General features: G+C 41.8%; 1 protein-coding gene across 3 annotated transcripts in view; it reads right to left on the bottom strand.

The window, feature by feature from the left end:
- FER1L6 (fer-1 like family member 6) overlaps positions 1-18906 on the bottom strand; it is a 102856-nt gene that overhangs the window by 55321 nt on the left and 28629 nt on the right. For all 3 annotated transcript variants that reach the window (XM_083360546.1, XM_083360548.1, XM_083360547.1), the window contains 7 exons: positions 16336-16682; positions 11350-11458; positions 9674-9851; positions 6498-6618; positions 5648-5748; positions 3585-3675; positions 401-520 (listed from right to left, as the gene is read on the bottom strand). In XM_083360546.1, the coding sequence (XP_083216672.1) occupies positions 401-520; positions 3585-3675; positions 5648-5748; positions 6498-6618; positions 9674-9851; positions 11350-11458; positions 16336-16682 (1067 nt within the window). The remainder of the gene's footprint in view (positions 1-400; positions 521-3584; positions 3676-5647; positions 5749-6497; positions 6619-9673; positions 9852-11349; positions 11459-16335; positions 16683-18906) is intronic.

Here is an 18906-nt window from a genome sequence, read left to right as displayed (position 1 = left end):
GGGGTCCAAATGTATACATCACAACAAGTATACAAGTTTTTGTAGACAACACACACACACACACACACGCAAACACACACACACAGACAGAGGAGTTCTTTCAAAAATACAAATATTAGGATATAGGCTAGGAAGATATTATATTTCCTCTTATAAAGTGAATCTTGACCATAGCTTCCAATCCCAATGGAGAGGTCAAGAAGCATATTTATTGGTGCTGCTTCTTAGTATTGTCTAATTAGTTATGCGTTTATTCTTTACACTGGAGAAGGCCATAGCATTTTCCAAGGAATATCCCGGTCTCAGAAAATATTAGCTATCATAAGTCATTTCTAAGGCATAAAGTAGGGTGTTGCTTTTGAACGTCAAGTGGGTCAAGAAAGGAAACTTGAGCAGTTACCTCGTCGACTAAGAACCGAATCCTCTCTATAAAGCTTTGTGTTTCACGCATCATTTCATCTAGTGAAATCTTCTTTTTTTGCTGCTGGAGAATCCCTTTAGCATCCTTCGACATGGCTTCCTGTAAAAACACAGAGAAACAACTGGTTTGCAGGAGTGGCAAATATCTATAGCTCGGGTGGAAGTTCGTTCTCCGAGTTTGTGGGTTGGTTTCCGAAGGTTTCATCACCAGGCTAGGTAACATCTCCAGCAGAATTTAGGGAAATCTTTCGAACCTCCATCCTCAAACAACTGATTAGTTCAAGGATCCACTCAATTCCAGGGGATGCAAATGCTCTAATTCAGAGGTCTCCAACCTTTCCGGGCTTGCGGACCAAAGCAGCTTCAAAATTGGTGTGTGTGTACACGCGTGCACGCATGGGGCTACGCACCCTGGCATTGCACTAGCAGCCCCATTCACACATGCGGCATGCGCTGGTGCTGTGCGCATGGATGAATAGCCGTGCACTCATCGCGGAGGCTAGCGGCCCCTTTCTGCATGCACAAACGGGCCACGCAACCCATCCCGGGCTAGCAGCCCCCTTCGCGCATGTGCAAATGGGCCGCAGACACTAGCGTGAGTGGGGGGGGAAATGCGCGCCCACGCGTACATGCACCGTCCAGCCACTTCCGCAGCCTGCTGGCCAAGACCCCACAGCCCAGTCCCGGGCCACAGCCCATAGTTTGGGGAGCCCTGCTCTAATTTGCAGTGTCAAAGTAACCTAGAATTCTAAGACCTTTGTGGGGAACTGCAAAATTCATAGATTTGTTTTCCAGTTCCAATCCCTGGAAGTTAAACTAATTTTTCCAATTGCAGAGGTTCAGAGGACAAAGGGGACGAGTTGTTAAGTGGGCATTTTCTTAACACTTCCTCCTAAATTCTCCCCAATGGAAAGAATTGGCCTGTGATGGTGCCAGTGACAACATGAGATCTTTGTTGCCATGATTGTTAAGTGAATTATGTGGTCATTAAGAGAATTTGGCTTCCTCGATTGACTTTGCTTGTCAGAAGCCATCTTGGAAGGTCTGAAATGGCGATCACATGATCCTCAGATCCTACAACTGTTGTAAATACATGCCAGTTGTCATGTGCCCAGTTTTGATCATGTGACCATGAGGATGGTTATAAGTCACTTCAAATGGTTACTACTTGAATGGTTGTAAGTCAAGGACTGCATGTAACTAAAATCTCCCCCTACCCAGGTTTCAAGCAATCTGTGGTTTTAGTTTTAAATGACAGTGTGTCACTAGTGGTGAATAAATTATTTACAACAAAAATACCTGCAATGATCTTTCCATTTGTCATTTTCTTTTAGCATAATCCCACATTTCTCCTTCAGATCTGGCTCAAGTGAGCAGAATTGGACCAATGCTGTACATCAGGCTGGATGATGGCCACACTTAGCATTTCACAGGTGATTGAATTCCATGGGAGTTAGAGATCGTACAAGCCATTGTAATGTCTTTGCCATTATGTTTTGTGGAAACCCAGCCATTCTGGTCATGGCTTGCCCTATTCCCAGCCTGCCGTGTGATGGAGCCGTTAATTCATGAATGAGGACAAATATATGTGTTCCAGGATACAAGATCCAATCTGGGTCAGTGGCTGGGGCCAGATATTTATACTTGTGAACTTTCAGACTTGTGCTGGAGCCCATCTTCAAGGAACTTCTCTCTAGCAGAATGTGTGCTTGGAGCTATTCTATGTGTCATATTTATGCGGTGCCTTATGCGGTGACTTATGTGGTGGTTGAGCAAGGTCCATAAGATTATGTGGGACACTACACATCCTCTTCACGACCTGTTTTCCTTGTTACCTTTTGGGAGGAGGGGGCTTCATGGTATCCGTAGCAGAACATCCAGATTCAGCCTCAGCTTTGTTCCATATAGTATGAACCTTGTGAACTCTAAAGCTTCCTCCTTCTGTTATATATTCAAGATAGACAGTATTTAATATTTATTTGTTAGGTAGGAGTGTGGATCTATACATATGTTGTATATAGTATGTTTAGGTGTGTGTCATGTATGTATTCCACTTTGAGAAAGGGCAACTTCCCTCCGTCCAGTGCGCTCCCACAGAGAGGGCCTCCTCAGGGTGCCTCCGATCAAAGAATGCCGATTGGTGGCCCCCAGGGGGAGGGCGTTCTCTGTGGGTGCGCCAGACCTGTGGAACCGCTTGCTGGTTGAGCTCCGGATGGCCCCCGACCTCCGCTCCTTCCGGCGCGATCTAAAAACTTATCTATTCGAGCAATCTGACCTGGTTTGATGGGTTAGGGTTGGGGTTTTAATATGTCTTTTAATTACTGTTTTAAATCTGGGCATAATATTTAATTGTTTTTTAACTTTTGTATTTCGTTTTTATATTTATTGCCCTGTACACTGCCCTGAGTCCTTTGGGAGAAGGGCGGTATAAAAATATAATTAAAAAAACAAAACCTAAATTTCATTATTGATGTGTGCCGTTGTGCCCACAGTAAAAAAAAATAACAATAAAGGTTATCTTATCTTATCTTATCTTATCTTATCTTATCTTATCTTATCATCTTATCTTATCATCTTATCTTATCTTATCTTATCTTATCTTATCATCTTATTGGTTGATTGGTATGTTGATGGCCAGCGATTGATGGCCAGCACAAGTCTGAAAGCTCAGAAAAATAAACCTTTGGTCCCGTTGACCAACTCAGATTGGATCTTGCAACTGTTTATTCAGTTTATTCATTAAATTATAGTTAAACCAAGCAGCGCTTAGCACAAACGTAATGCCAGTCAATTGGTGCAGTAGATTTCTAATTCATTCCCACAACAACACAATCAATCCTTGGTGGAGCAGTGGGCTAATGCCTCCTTAAGTAACACCAGCTGCCTGCAATTAGTGCAGGTTCGCATCCCACCAGGCTCAAGGTTGACTCAGCCTTCCATCCTTCCGAGGTAGGTAAAATGAGGACCCAGATTGTTGGGGGCAATTAAGCTGACTTTGTAATAATGCCGCTTAGGGTGTGTGTGAAACCCTAATAAGCAGGCATATACATAGAATGAAGGCTACTGCTAAGCACATTGATTTGTGCTTAAATTGTAAGCCGCCCTGAGTCTTCGGAGAAGGATATAAGTGGGATTAAAAATAATAATAATAATAATTCACCTACCAGTTCTTGCTGGCACAGTTTCAATCTCTTTTTATCCAAAGCTGTACGATTCATCAGTTTGGGCTTTTTTTCAGCATTTGTGATAAAGGCCCTGTGGATGCACAAAAGAAGCTTTAGAGGCAATAAAAGAACATTTCTAAAACAAACAAACAAAAATAGCGCTTCTACTGGGATGTATGTTAATCTGACAAACCAGGAGAGGCAGGATACACTAAGAATGTTAATTTAGAGCACAGTATTAAAACAGAGTTATCATTTGTATTTATAAAAAACATGAAGATTCAGAAACACAATTTCCGTGTTAATATTCCAAAGGAGATTACTTTGTTGGGTGAACAGGTTGTTATTTTGCACCTCCATTACTGCATCCAACGGAAGTTTAAACAAACATGTATAACTATGTTAACCTTGCATTCAGTATTGATTTACAAGGATTGTTAGTGAATACTTCCCATCAGTGATACATCCTTCTGGCAGATTCAAAAGCTTGCTAGATTACAGGTAGTCCTTGATTTACAACAATTCATTTAGTGACTGTTCAAAGTTACAACAGCACTCCAAAAAAGTGACATGACCGCTTTTCCCACTGACAACCGTTGCAGCATCCCCATGATCATGTGATCAAACTTCAGATGTTTGGTGACTGGTTCATACTTATGACTGTTGCTGTGTCCCAAGATCAGGTGTTCACCTTTTGCAACCTTCTGACAAGCAAAGTCAATGGGGAAACCTGTTTCACCTAACAGCCGGGTTACTAACTTATGAACTGCAGTGATTCACTTAACAATTATGGCAAGAAAGTTTGTAAAATGGAGCAAAATTCACTTAACAAATGACTCACTTAACAACAAAAATGTTGGGCTTAATTGTGGTCATAAGTCAAGGATTACCTGTATCTAGTAATGAACTTCAGGTAATTTTACAAAGGAAAAAAAACCAATTGGCATAAAGTTGGAATCAAAGCCAGTAATAACCAACCTAGCAGTTCGAAAGCACGTAAAAATGCAAGTAGAAAAATAGGGACCACTACGGTGGGAAGGTAACAGCGTTCCGTGCGCCTTTGGCGTCTAGTCATGCCGGCCACATGAACACGGAGACGTCCTCGGACAAGCGCTGGCTCTTCAGCTTTGAAACGGAGATGAGCACCGGCCCCTAGAGTCAGAAACGACTAGCACGCATCTGCGGGGGAACCTTTACCTTTACCTAATAACTTTTACACTTACCGAATATGAAAAAAGCAAGCAATTCTGATTTAGCTGTTGTGCTCAAAGATTTTGATCAGTTTTCGTTTTCAAGCTGGGTCACATTTCCCTCACTTATATGCAAAATAAAACCTGCTTATGATTCAACCTTTTTACAAAAGAGCTCTTAGTAGAATATATAAATATTGATCAAAAGACCCCTGTTTTAAGATCAGGTGAACACAAAGTGTAAAACCAGGTAGGTACAGAAGATTATTCTGTGCAAAATTAATCACAAGGAAAAATTATTTTTGTATATGTTTTGTTTAAAAATAAGTCACAAACTGATGTGGGGCAGAGTCAAAATAAGTGTAGACATACAGTATGTTAGAAATCAACTCTTCATGATTTGTTTGTGTGTCGGTGTGTGTCGGTGTTGACTCCTGGCAACTGCCTGGAGAAAAAACCAGCAGAGTTTCAAAAGTAGTTTTGCCCTTGCCTTCTTCATAGGGTTGAGAGAAGTAACTGGCCCAAGGTCACCCAGCTGGCTTCATGCTTCAGGCAGAACTAGAACTCACTGTCTCCCAGTTTTAGCCTGGTGCTTTTAACCACTACTGTATACCAAACTGGCCAGTGGTGGGATTCAAATATGTGAACAACCGGTTCTCTGTGTGGATGCCACTTCCGGAAGTCCATTCTGGGCATGGGCAACAAAAAACTAGCTACCGGTTCTGCCAAACTGGTGCGAACTGGCTGAATCCCACCACTGAAACTGGCTCTTCTCTGCATGGTTAAGAAAGTGTAAGTTTTTTTCCAAATATCACCAGTTCCTATCAACCACCTGTGACTATTGTGACAGGTTTATTCCCTGAGTATTCTTACCTACTTTGCTTGACAAAATCAACCAGAGTCGACTTTATTTTCTCTTCTGATGCAATCTCAGAAACTTTAATTAGATCTTTCACTTGCTCTAAACCTTCTTCCTGAAAGATAAAGGAAAGAGCAATATCATGAAGGGCATTAAAATCATTCCAGATAGCCATCGATGCTTTAGATACGTATTGTTGTCAGAATATTTTTATACGTTTATAATAAGGAAAGACAGTAGTAACTGGTTTCTGTCAGGATACATAAGCGACTCTTTCATGTAACAAAGGAAAACGTACATGTAGGAAAGCACATGTATAGGGAAGAAAAAAATGCTCATTGTTTAGCTGCAGATAAAGAAACATCTGCTAAACCCTAAATAATGCAGTTTGCTGTAAGTTTAAGAAAGGAAACACGTATTTGACAGAATGTAAAAGGAAAATATTCACAAATGAAGGTGAATATGTGTGTCACAGGATAATATTGCGAAATCCAATCTGGGTCGGTCACCAGGACCACAGATTTAGTCTTCTGAGCTTTTGGATTCATACTGGGGCCCATCCTCTACTGGAATGTGTGCTTTGGGCTATTCTATGCATAGTATTTATGTGGTGCTTGGTTGTGTGTGGCTTTTGAGTTGTTGATTGGGGTGTTGATGCCCCAGATGTTCATGCTGATAGGGCAGAAACTCTTGTTTCTCTTCTTTATTTATTTATTTAGAAAATATATATTGCCACCTACTGACATATGGCGACTCAAGGCGGCTTACAGGACATAAAATTGAGTTGATCGATCGATTGCAAACAGTTTCACAAAGACACATTTTCTGCATGCAGCTCAATCATCAGCCTTATTCCAAACTTACCAAGAGATCTCCCATTTTTTCCAGGGTATTTGATAAATACAACCTAAAGGTTTGATTCCCCCAAAAGCTCTTGATGTAGACACAAGGCTTTTTCTCACCATAAGGCAAGTATAGGTAGTTTCTGTTGAAAGAGAAGAAAGCTCATTGGTATATTGAGATCCCCTTTCCAAGGGACATCACATAGAACAGGGGGGCCGAATGCATCATGCAGAAGCCGCACCCATCCCATTGCCGACCATGGCAAAACCATCCCGATACGTTGTGCAACGTCACATGACATTGCGAGTTTAACATGTCTGACATAGAAGGCCAGGTAGGTCTAGCATCTGTTAGTAGTCATTAAAAATTACCTGTTTTTAAAAAGATATCTGTTTTTAAAAATGACATCTAATTCAATTATGAATTGATTAATGAATTATTTGAATCATTGGTGCTGCTAAGTCCTGGTCGAACTGCTCTTTGGGATTCCCAGATATCCAATTTCTCTCTCTCTCTCTCTCTCTCTCTCTCTCTCTCTCTCTCTCTCTCTCCATCCATCCATCAGATTCAAGGTTCTGGTAATGGTTTTTAAGACCCTACATGGCATGGGTCCGGAGTACCTCAGGGACCACCTGCTGCCGGCGTCAACTTCCTTCCGCCCTGTGCGTTCCGACAGAGAGGGCCTCCTCAGGGTGCCTCTGGTCAGAGAATGTCGGCTGGTGGCCCCCAGGGGGAGGGCCTTCTCTGTGGGCGCTCCGGCTTTATGCAATCAGCTGCCGGTCGAGCTCCGGATGGCACCTGACCTCCGCTCCTTCTGACGCAGTCTGAAGACCCATCTATTTGAACAAGCTGGCCTGGCCTGATGGGGGATATGTTGGGGTTTTAATGGGGATTTTTATATTGTTATTGATTGTTTTAGCTGGGCTACTATTTAATTCTTTTAAATTTTTGTATCCTGTATTTTTTATATGTGCCCTGTTCACCGCCCTGAGTCCTTCGGGAGAAGGGCGATATACAAATATAATAAAATCAAATAAAATCCATCCATCCATCCATCCATCCATCCATCATACCAGGTAGTAAGATGGGAAAGTTTTCTTCTCATCTTTTGACTTATGAAACAGTTTGAGGGTCCTACAGAAGACCCAAACAGGAAAATACATAGCCAGTTGCTTTCCCTGCATTGAAAAGTACATGTTCTCTTTTGATCTGAGCTTAACTCTTGATGACTTCATGGAAACAGCTATGTTAGTTTCCTTGGCAGTAATATGCAATGGTTTGGTTTTTATTTCCTGGTCTAGCCTAGATCTGGGGAGCGGGGGGGGGGAAATCCTCACATCCAACCTTTAGACCAGGGTCTTCAAATTTGGCCCTTTTATGACTTGTGGACTTCAACTCCTTAGAGAGGCGTGAGTTCATTCCAAAACTGGTGCTTTCAGCTTGTTCTCTGGGGACAAAATTTTCAAGGCAGCCCTTTTTTCAGTTGCAACATTTCCCACCTGTTCAACAGCTTCTCTTTCAGATGCTTCCCTTTCAAATACCTGAGTGTTTCTAGACTGCTAATCCTTAGCCTTCCTTGACTAATTAAAATGCACCAGGTGCATCACAGTGCACAGAGATAAATCCCCAAATTTCCAGAAAGAGCTGTTACATAATAAGTAGTTGAGATGAGAGCATTTGTTAGACGAATCCTGCATTTAGTTTTTATTTTTTTTTAAGTGGAAGGAAGCTGAATTGGATTGACAAAGATGCCTTTAGGAGATGATTTTGGTAGGGTCAACTAGACAACTAGAACACTTTGCATGCTGAGACACACAACCCCCCCCCAAAAAAAAAATATTTTAACACTGGGCCTTTTCCTATTGCTGAGTTAGTGTTCTCCTGTAGCCTTGTACTGGCACAAAATAAGGCAAAATGAAATGTGATGGCCCAGCTGTGAATCCCTTTCCTATTTGTATTACTTGTATTGCACACAACAATGTGAAATCACAGCTGCCAGTTCTTTAGTCAATGTCAGCTTCATTCACATTGAATTCTTTTCAAGACCCTAGGACAGGGGTGTCAAACTGCCGGCCCGCAGGCCGGAGCGTCACGGAGAAACCGCACCCATCCCATTTTCGGCAATGGGAAAAAGTTCCGATACATCGCGCGATGTCACGTGACGTCGCGAGTTTGACATGCCTGCCCTAGGATGTTGCAATGTATCAGCATAGCATGTGTGCAGATCCAAGCAGTGTGGCATTTGTTATTGACAGATGGAAATTTTATCAATGTGCAGGTTTTCTATCCAAGGCCTTTTGGTATGGCACCTAGTGTACCGATAACCACAGGGATCACCAGGGCTGGTTTATGTTGAAACCTTCCAACTTAGATTTTCAGATCTTGCTACTTTGTGATTTTGTCCAATTCTTTGTCTTTTATTCTATTGTTTCCTGGTATCACCACATCAATTATCCACACTTTCTTCTTTTCAGTCTGGCATGTTAGGAGTCAAAGCTTTTATCAGCCCATATTTGGAAATCCTATAATATTTTAACCTGCTAATTTTCTCTGCTTTTTCAACTCTGTGTTCCCACCACATTTTCATTTTCATGATAATTTTTACAGATGTTCCAGTAAATTATTTTGGCAATACGTTATGTTCACAGCTCAAAAAAGTTAAGAGGATGGCCAGGACCAGCCAATAGAAGACTTATCCATTTTTTTACATGTACCACATTTAAAGAAGGGAAGAGTTGTGGATTCCAGGTTGACTTTTTGGACTTTTATTCTTGATTTTTCCTCTTGACAGAGTCACTTCACTAGCCTCTAATCCCATCACAGTTTAGAACAGGGGTCTTCAAACTTGGCCCTTTTATGAGTTGTGGACTTCAACTCCCAGAGTTCCTCAGCCAGCACGCCTGGCTGAGGAATTCTGGGAGTTGGTCCACAAGTCATAAAAGGGCCAAATTTGAAGACCCCTGGTTTAGAACATCCCAAAAAGTTGTTAACATCTCCCTTAAGTAATTTGGGTACTTATGGGGAGTCAAAGTTTGATGTTTTTGCAACCCATGTCATTGGAGTTAGTAGTATATGCAAACCTTATTAGCAGTGGTTTAGTCAACAATCCATGCTTGAGCCTGGCTCAAAGATACAGTATGTCAACCCATTGGTTATTTGAAGAGTCCGAGTTAAATGGAGCAAGAGAAGGAATCTACCTGTTTCCTTCCGTAATTAATGGCTTTTCAGGAGACGTGGTAGATATCAGAGGCATTGCAATGCCAAGTGATTCTTCTTCTTGCAACAAAGGGGCGCCTTCTTCCTCTTCTCCTTCATGGGTCTTCTTTTTCCCCCTGGCCCCAGTTGACACCCCATCAATCACATTTCCAAAGTTCCCTACAGGGACAAAAAAAACCCTACTTGTTGGGATGGCAAAACGAGAAAGATAAAAATTAGACTAGGACCTAAAATTAAAAGCCAGAAATTCATTTACAATAGCAGACATCTGGTGCTAATGAGCAGGTATCATAAAAGATTTCAAATTCTTAAAATTCTGCAGGATTTCACAGAACATCTCCCTCCAACAGCACTAATTTTGTAGCTCCTCAGGTACCCAAATGCTTAAGAAAAACATAACAAAGTTGTTGTTGTTGTTTAAAGTGATCTTATTGTGTTTTCATGTCTGTTTTCAACTGGATATTCCGGAGTCTTTCTATAGCAGCTAGAGTGGCAATCAAAGCAGCATCTATTGAATTTGATGATAAATGAAGATAGTTCCTTGGAACATGAGAACTTTGGAGCAGGTCCAACAATTCTTCATTCACATAACTTTCGAGAGATCTCCTACAGTCCAGGCTTCAGACAGGGATCCTATATGGGATCCCTATAGCAAATCACGTGTGTGATTCTACTATATCCCCAGTCTTTGGAAAATCCCTGTCTACAACCTTCCCCTTGGTATCCTGATGGTTTGGACTATAGTCCTACCAACTCTTTGATCCTATGGAATAATATCCAGTTGAGAAATATAGTGCGGTAGTCCTCGACTTACCAAAGTTCATTTAGTGACCATTCAAAGTTACGACGGCACTGAAAAAAGTGACAGCCCTGTTTTTCACAGTTACAACCTTTGTAGCATCCCCATGATCATGTGATCAAAATTCAGATGCTTGGCAACCGGTTCACACTTATGACCGTTGCTGTGCCCCAAGGTCATGAGGCCATCTTTTGTGACCTTCTGATAGGCAAAGTCAATGGAGAAGCCAGATTCTCTTAACAACCGTGTTACTAACTTAACTGCAGCGATTCAGTCTTAACAAATGTAGCAAAAATGTCGTCAAATGGGGCAAAACTCACTTAGCAAATTTTGTCACTTAGCAATATAAATTCAAGGCTCAGTCGTGGTCATAAGTCGAGGACTATCTGTACTTGTCAACATGAGTAATGGAAAAGTCTGTCCCTTAATCTTTCTTAAGAGGGTGGAGAAACAGGATAAGAGCTTGCTCTTAACTACAGTACACAAATACACTGACGAGGTTCTGACATATTCAGCCTCTCCCAGGCCTCATGTTTCAGTCAATATTAGACTTAGACTTATTCACCTAAAAGGATTTCTTCTCTACACCCAAGCTGATAATATAGGCTTATTATCTTGAGATAACAACTGATGTAATTTGAAGGAAGGAAGATTTTTCTTGCAATTAAAAGACATGTTGGATTTTTCCTGAAGTTTGATACTAGCCCTGAATCGAGCAACCTGATGTGGTCTTTTCATGATGTTAGTACACACTTTCCATACTAGGTAAAGTTATTTCAAAGAACAGCCAAATCAAATGGTCAACAGCAACATCAGCCTGCAGAATTTCTATGCGGACTAGAATTTTATACACATTACCAACAGATACTTCGAAGCTTATGGGTTTATCTCCAATCTTCCTATCAATCATTGTTGCTTCAAAAAATGCCCCAAAGAGAAGGAATTCCTCAAGTTGTTCTTCATGAATCTAATAAAAACATAACAAAGGAAATCTACTTTAAAATAACTGAATTTTAAATGACTATATTTTTAACAATGCCTCTGGTTACTGCTAAACCTTAGAACCCTCCTTAGAAATTAAAATAGTTAGTGGCCACAGCCATGTGGAAATTCAGATATTTTGGTACTTGCCAAATCCACTACGAAAGTACTTATAACATGTTTTCAAATTTTCCAATGAGTTGAAAATCTTGCTATATTGGATTGATCAGGGGACTGGAGGCTAAAACATATAAGGAACAGTTGTTGGAATTAGGTATGTCTAGTTTAAGAGAAGAGAAGGACAAGGGCTGACATGATAGCAGTGTTCCAATATCTCAGGGGCTGCCACAAAGAAGAAGGAGTCAAGCTATTCTCCAAAGCACCCGAAGGCAGGACAAGAAGCAACGGATGGAAACTAATCAAGGAGAGAAGCAACCTAGAATTAAGGAGAAATTTCCTGACAGTTAGAACAATTAATCATTGGAACAAACTGCCTCCAGAAGTTGTGAATGCTCCAACTCTGGAAGTTTTTAAGAAGAGACTGGAAAGCCATTTGTCTGAAATGTTATAGGGTTTCCTGCCTGAGCAGGGGGTTGGACTAGAAGACATCCAAGATCCCTTCCAATTCTGTTATTTTAAGGATCAATTGATCAAATCTTTTATACAGTCAGTGACCAGATGTCTACTGGATGGTCTAAAGATTTAATAGATCATATTGTACAATATTACATATCATTATTTAAACATTATCTCCATGGAATTCATAGAATTGAATTATCTAAGAATTGAGGTAATTGAGACATTACCTCCATGGAGGTAATGTCTCAATTACCTCATTTCTTAGATAATTTGGTTCTAATCTAACCTTACAAAAGAACAGAAATCTAAATTTTCAAGTAATTGTCATGATTCAGGCAGAATTTAGATATGAATTTCATTTGAATATGGCCAGTGGCATCAGATGGTAGAACTACTTAACAGTTGGTTAAGTAGTCTTCTAGTCCAGGGGTGTCAAACGTCCAGCCCATGGGCCGGATGCATCACGCTAAAACCGCGCCCACCCAATTGCCAGCAATGGGGAAAAAGTCACGATACGTTACGACACGTCACATGACATTGTGAGCTTGACACCCGTGCTGAGGCAGGAAGCCCTTGTTCTGAACCAGCCCTCTTCTGGCCTTGTAAAGGCAAACCCCTATTTAAGAAGAAGAGACTGGAGAGCTTCCAAGGCTAAAAGGCATCTGCCAAGATTTAATTACGCAGTTAACAAAAACACAAGAGCTTGTCTTCTCAAGCGGAAAAGTTGCTTTCAGCAACCAGCCCCTCCCCAAACACTCCTTTTATAGAGAGCTCAGGGCGTGGTCTCCCTGTGCCTCCTCCCGAGGAGTCTCACAGCCTTTCTTTGTTTGTTCCTGCTCGACTGCCTCCTGCGTCGGGCGTCCTTGAACAGGGCCAGCTGTGGGTCATCTTCCTCCGCACTCTCGGGCTCACGCAGCTGAGAAGAGGTCCCCGGCTGAGGACTCTGCAAAGCCTCCAAATCATCATCAGCCGGTTCGTTTCCCTCCTCCCCCACATCTGAGTCATCCGATACATCGGAGCCGGCTGTCGGACCCACAGGCTGGCCCTGAGTCACAACAGCCCTATACCATTTCAGACAAATGGTATATTATTTTATACTAAAACAAATATTCAGTAAATACCAATCTTTGCCCTGATGATTATGCATTCAACATTTTTTGCTTATAGGCAATTCCATAAGATACAAGACAGCTGTATGGGAGGTAGATAAAAAATGCTGCTAAAAGACTGACCACCAACATAAATTACTGATTTTTTTTATTCATACCTAAGCACATATGGGATGAAATCAATGTTAAATAATGTGTGTGTTTGTGATAACCCTGTTTAATTATACTTTTCAGCTCTAAACAGTAAACGATGCAGGGCTCAGAGTTTAGAAGACTTTGGATAAGTTATCAAATTACTTCCATCAGTTGAACTGGGAGAAGCAATTTTCTCTGACCTTGCAGCCCTTCTGCCTTCTCATGTTCAAAACCTTCTCTAAAAAGCAGAGGATTCTTAAGAACAAGCTTGCAAGCCCCACCTCAGTCATGTGGATGAAATATCTTGCCACACAGTGCTACCAACCACAGAGGTTCCACATACTGCTAAGCTTGTAAGCCGCCCTGAGTCTTCGGAGAAGGGCGGGATATAAATGGAATTAAAATAAAAAAATAAAAAAATTCTTTTCATCAGTGCCACTTTACCCATTCACACGTCATTTGCCTTGAGTCTCAGTCATAAAACTGTTGATTTTTCCCCCTTAAAATGTCTCTGCTTTAATATGCAGAAAGACCAGATATAAATATAAGAGCACCAAGGAGATAACAGGCTCCTGACACTTCCTACCGTCCCAAGGTTGACACTGCATGTAAGAAAAGAAGAATTAGGGGAGACATGATTGAAGTGTTCTAGTATCTGAGGGGCTGCCACAAGGCAGAAGAGGTCAGGTTATTCACCAAAGCACCAGAGGGCAGGACAAGAAACAATGGTTGGAAACTGATCAAAGAGAGAAACAACCTGGAATTGAGGAGAAACTTCCTGACAGTGAGGACAATCAACCAGTGGAACAGCTGGCCTCCAGAAATCGTGGGCGCTCCATCACTGGAGATTTTTAAGAGGAGACTGGACATTCACCTGTCTGAGATGGTATAGGTTCTCCTGCTTGAGCAGGGGCTGGACTAGAAGACCTCAAAGTTCCCTTCCAGCTCTATTCTATTCTATTCTATTCTATTCTATTCTATTCTATTCTATTCTATTCTATTCTATTCTATTCTATTCTATTCTATTCTATTCTATTCTATTCTATTCTATATAAAGAGATCTGTTCTATTCTATTCTATTCTAGAGTTGGAAGGGACCTTGGAGGTCTTCTAGTCCAATCCCCTGCTCAAGCAGGAGACTATATTATTACAGCTGTCCCGTCTCTTCTTGAAAACCTGGAATGATGGAACTTTACTTTACTTTACTTTACTTTTATTAAATTTGTATACCGCCCTTCTCCCGAAGGACTCAGGGCGGTGAACAGGGCACATAAAAGGAATTAAATAATTGCCCAGATAAAAACAATAACAGTATAAAAACCCCATTAAAAACCCTAACATCCCCCATCAGGCCAGGCCAGCTTGTTCAAATAAATGGGTCTTCAGACCGCGTCGGAAGGAGCGAAGGTCCGGTGCCGTCCGGACCTCGACCGGCAGCTGGTTCCATAAAGCCGGAGCGCCCACAGAGAAGGCCCTCCCCCTGGGGGCCACCAGCGGACATTCTCTGACCGGAGGCACCCCGAGGAGGCCCTCTCTGTGGGAACGCACAGGGCGGAGGGAAGTTGACGCCGGCAGCAGGTGGTCCCCGAGGTACTCCGGACCCATGCCATGTAGGGACTTAAAGACCATTACCAAAACCTTGAATCTCACCCGGAACACCCACAACTTCTGGAGGTAAGCCATACCACTTGTTAATTGTTCTTACTGTCAGGAAATTTTATCCTTAATTCTAAGTTGGATCTCTCTTTATTGATCTTCCACTCGTTACTTCTTGTTCTGCCCTTTGGAGAAGCAAACAGAAGACCAACTCCATTGGTCTCTGTCTTTAGAGAAATTTGTATGTGGATACAGACCCAGAACAAACTTAAAGAGAGTTAAGAACGTATGCCTTCTACATGAACCTTCTGCAGTGCTGGGGGCTCCATCAGAGGAAGAATTGCATACCTCTTTCTTGGTGTTCTCATGTAATAGTTGAATATGTAGTGCACAATTAAGCAAACATTAATTTCACTGGGTTATACTTTATTTTGCCTACTCCTTTGTTCTGATTTGTAGAGCAGGATGATCTTTCTCATCTTCAGTCCAAATAACCTCGAGAAACAGATTAACTTTCATATGGTGTCATCACCACCTGATATAAATAAAGATTCCTCAAATTTAACAAGCTCATTCCTGACATGAAGGCAACATATTCCAAGACAAATACCTATCCTCTTGTCACTGGTAAAATCCAGTGAAAAGACACCAGTGAGAAGCAAATGTGCTTAATTATGCTTCAGGGCCTATGCTCCACGTTTGCTAGCTTTGAAGTAACCTCATCTCTTTGGGGGTTCCCTGCCAGAAGAGTCATAAGCTCTTTCTTTGTCTTATTATATTCTGTACTATTACTGAATAGCTTTGACTACTGATTTGGGTTATATGATTGTGTTATCTTCTTATCCTGCCTTGGAATAAAGCCTTCAGAGGTCATACTGTGGGCGCGCCGGATTTATGGAACCATTTTCCGGTTGAGCTCCGGATGGCGCCCGACCTTCGCTCCTTCTGGCGCGACCTAAAGACCTACCTGTTCGAACAAGCCGGCCTGGCCTGATGGGTGATGGGTTTGGATTTTATTGCTTTTTATGTATTTTAACTTATTGTTATAGTTCTTGGGCATCTTGTTTAATCTCTTTTAATTTTTGTATTCTTGTCTTTTAACATGTATTGCTCTGTTCACCGCCCTGAGTCCTTCGGGAGAAGGGCGGTATACAAATAAAATTATTATTATTATTATTATTATTATTATTATTATTATTATTATTATTATTATTATTATTATTATTATTATTATTATTATTATTATTACTATACTGTGTTATCATTGTTTCTGAATGCAAAAGTACCTCTAACCCAAACCTGCTGAAACTGTTGTGTGTTGAGGAAACGGAAAATTCTGGAAAAAATGTCCAACCTTTCAGTAGGAGCTGGGTCATCCAAAATAAGGCCCGCCCTACATCTGGGGATTCATCTAGTAAAGCAGATCCAGATTTTAGTTATTTACCTCAGGGGGCACATCAAAAGCTTCCACTTCCGCATCTGTTGAATTTGTTTTATCTGAAGAGGAAGATGACTTGCCATCTTCTGCCCCTTTGTCTTTTCCGGTCCCTTTTGAACTTTTAGAATCTTTGTCCTTAGATGGCTGTTTCACATCCTTGAAGAGCTTTGAGAACTTTGATTCCTGGGCCGCACCAGAGAGGATTTCCACTACAAGCTCAATTCGGAGACGTCCCCTAAAAGAGACACCTTCCCCATAGCCTTCGTTGAGCTCCTGGTAGTCATCCATCAAGCTGTGGTTTCTGGGTGAACCATAAAGATTGATCCAAGCAGGTCCAAAAGTAGGCAGGAAACCTGAAAAAGGAGACACGTCCCACAAAGAGAAGCCTAATGAAGCATGAGAAAAACAAATATGCCTAACACAAGCAGGCATGTTTAGTTGCATACCAAATACACTTTTGAGCCGGCACAGTGGTTTGCTGCCTGTCTTACAGATTGATGTACTTATTTGCTAGTAAATCTACACCAGTAAATTAAAGCCTTGCCTAGAAGTTATAGGTGACTTATACAATTGTAAATGAATGGGGTGTGTGTGTGTGTGTGTGTGTGTGTGTGTGTGGTTAATTTGTGCTTTATCCAAACCCAGTTTAGGAAAGCAAGAGAGTTTGATTTCCATGAAAAGAAGTTCCAGTAAAAGGAGTCTGCCTGAAAACTAAGTTCTTGGATAGCTTTTTTTTTTTTACAATTTTAGATATGTGTAATGTAGTGAACTAAAATAACAGGTAAGGCACTATGCATATATTTGGGTACCATCTTTTTTTCCTTTGGAGGGAAAAGTGTAGGTATGACTGTGTTGGGCAATTCAATCTATCTTGTAAGAAGAAATAATATATTCTTTAACTACTATGCATGCCACATGTCAAGAAAAGAATTGCTTCCTACAACAGGGCTTTTCAACCAGTGGTACGGGTACCACCTGTGGTACATTGGCACCTGGCAGGTGGTACGCGACCATCCTAGACAAGTGGTAGTGGGGGAGAGGAATGAGCTGAACCGGTGGCAGCACTGCACAAGCCTAAGCGAGAGATGACTGAAGCTGCAGGGCTGTCAGGGCTCAGCAGAAGCACCAGGATCAGCGCCAGGCTCCAGCTGCAGCTTGGCGCTGATCCTGATGCTTCTGCTGAGCCCAGAAGAAGTGCCAATCAGCTGGAATGTTGCAGCATCTCCAGGGTCTTGTGATTTACATTCAGATGCTTGGCACGGTCACAGTATCCCAGGGTCATGGGAAGTGACCAAAACCTGCTGCAACCACTCAACAGACGGGGGGATGGGGGGGGGGAATAACAACAACAACAACAACAACACACCCCCACCCCACCCCTGCTGCCAATCCTCAACAGAAATGCTCACAACAATGAAAACCTCGGACAGGAGGAAGAGCGCTGCTGGGAGGGCAGACAGGTGTCTTGCTCAGCTGTGGCTTGGGGGACACTTTTTTCATTACCATTGTAACTTCGAACAGTCACTAAGCGAACTGTTGTAAGTCAAGGACTACCTGTACTTCATCACTTTTTTCCTTTTTTTTTTTGGGTCATCAAGTTTTTGACACCTTGCTAGGCGACTGGTGGTACTCGGATGTTGCCATATGCTAATAGTGATACAGTGGGTGAAAAAGTTGAAAAGCCTGTCCTAAAACACTGTAAGACATCAAAGGAATGTTGTAGATGGCATTTCTTCTAGAACCTCAATCTCTTGAAATCTCTTGCTCCACTGGGAAAGTACAATATATATCTTTCTTCCCAACTCTCTCCTTTTTCTGATGGACTCTCCCTCACCCTTCCACTTTCTTAGATTAAAAATGCAAATAAAAGAGGTACAGATTCTGAAATTCCCAGGTAATCACATCTGACTATGCCTAGGTCAGGGGTAGGCAACCTCGGCTCTTTTATGACTCATGGACTTCAACTCCCAGAATTCCTGAGCCAGCCATGCTGAGGGGAAAGGGAGAGGTTTCCAAGCTGAGCCATGCTGGCTCAGGAGTTCTGGGAGTTGAAGTCCATAAAAGAGCTGAGGTTACCTACCTCTGGCCGAGGTATATCACCGTATATCCAGATGAAGTTGATGACAAAAATCAAGATGCTATAAGTATGGGCTCTGGATAGATAGATGACAGTTCTTCTCTTTGTTGGGTTTATATCCCAATTGGAGGAAATAAACCAATTTCTTCAAACCTTCATCAATTCTGGAGGATGAAGGGAGAGATGTCAGCCACTGTATGATTGATGACATGCCCTTCCCATCATGGTATGTGGGAAAGATCTTGAAAGAATGGGACAAGAAACGCTGCCTAAGGAATGATCAGATAAGAGATAGCATAGCCTGGATAGTAGGCATGGCAAGATGTTTGGAAGAGACCTTCCTTAGTTTCTCAGGCTGTAAAAGAGATGTGTGTGTATGTGGTGGGGGGAGAGAAATGTACATTGCAAGATGCTGTCAATGTAGCATTATAATAAAATAGAAGTGGCTAAAAAAAAGGATAAATGTCAGCCTTATTAGATAAACCAAACAGGAACAGCAT

The sequence above is a fragment of the Vipera ursinii genome, assembly GCF_947247035.1.
Source record: "Vipera ursinii genome assembly, chromosome: 3".
Lineage (NCBI taxonomy): Eukaryota > Metazoa > Chordata > Lepidosauria > Squamata > Viperidae > Vipera > Vipera ursinii.
Note: the sequence above shows the minus strand (reverse complement) of the source record. Positions and strands in the feature narration are given on the sequence as shown.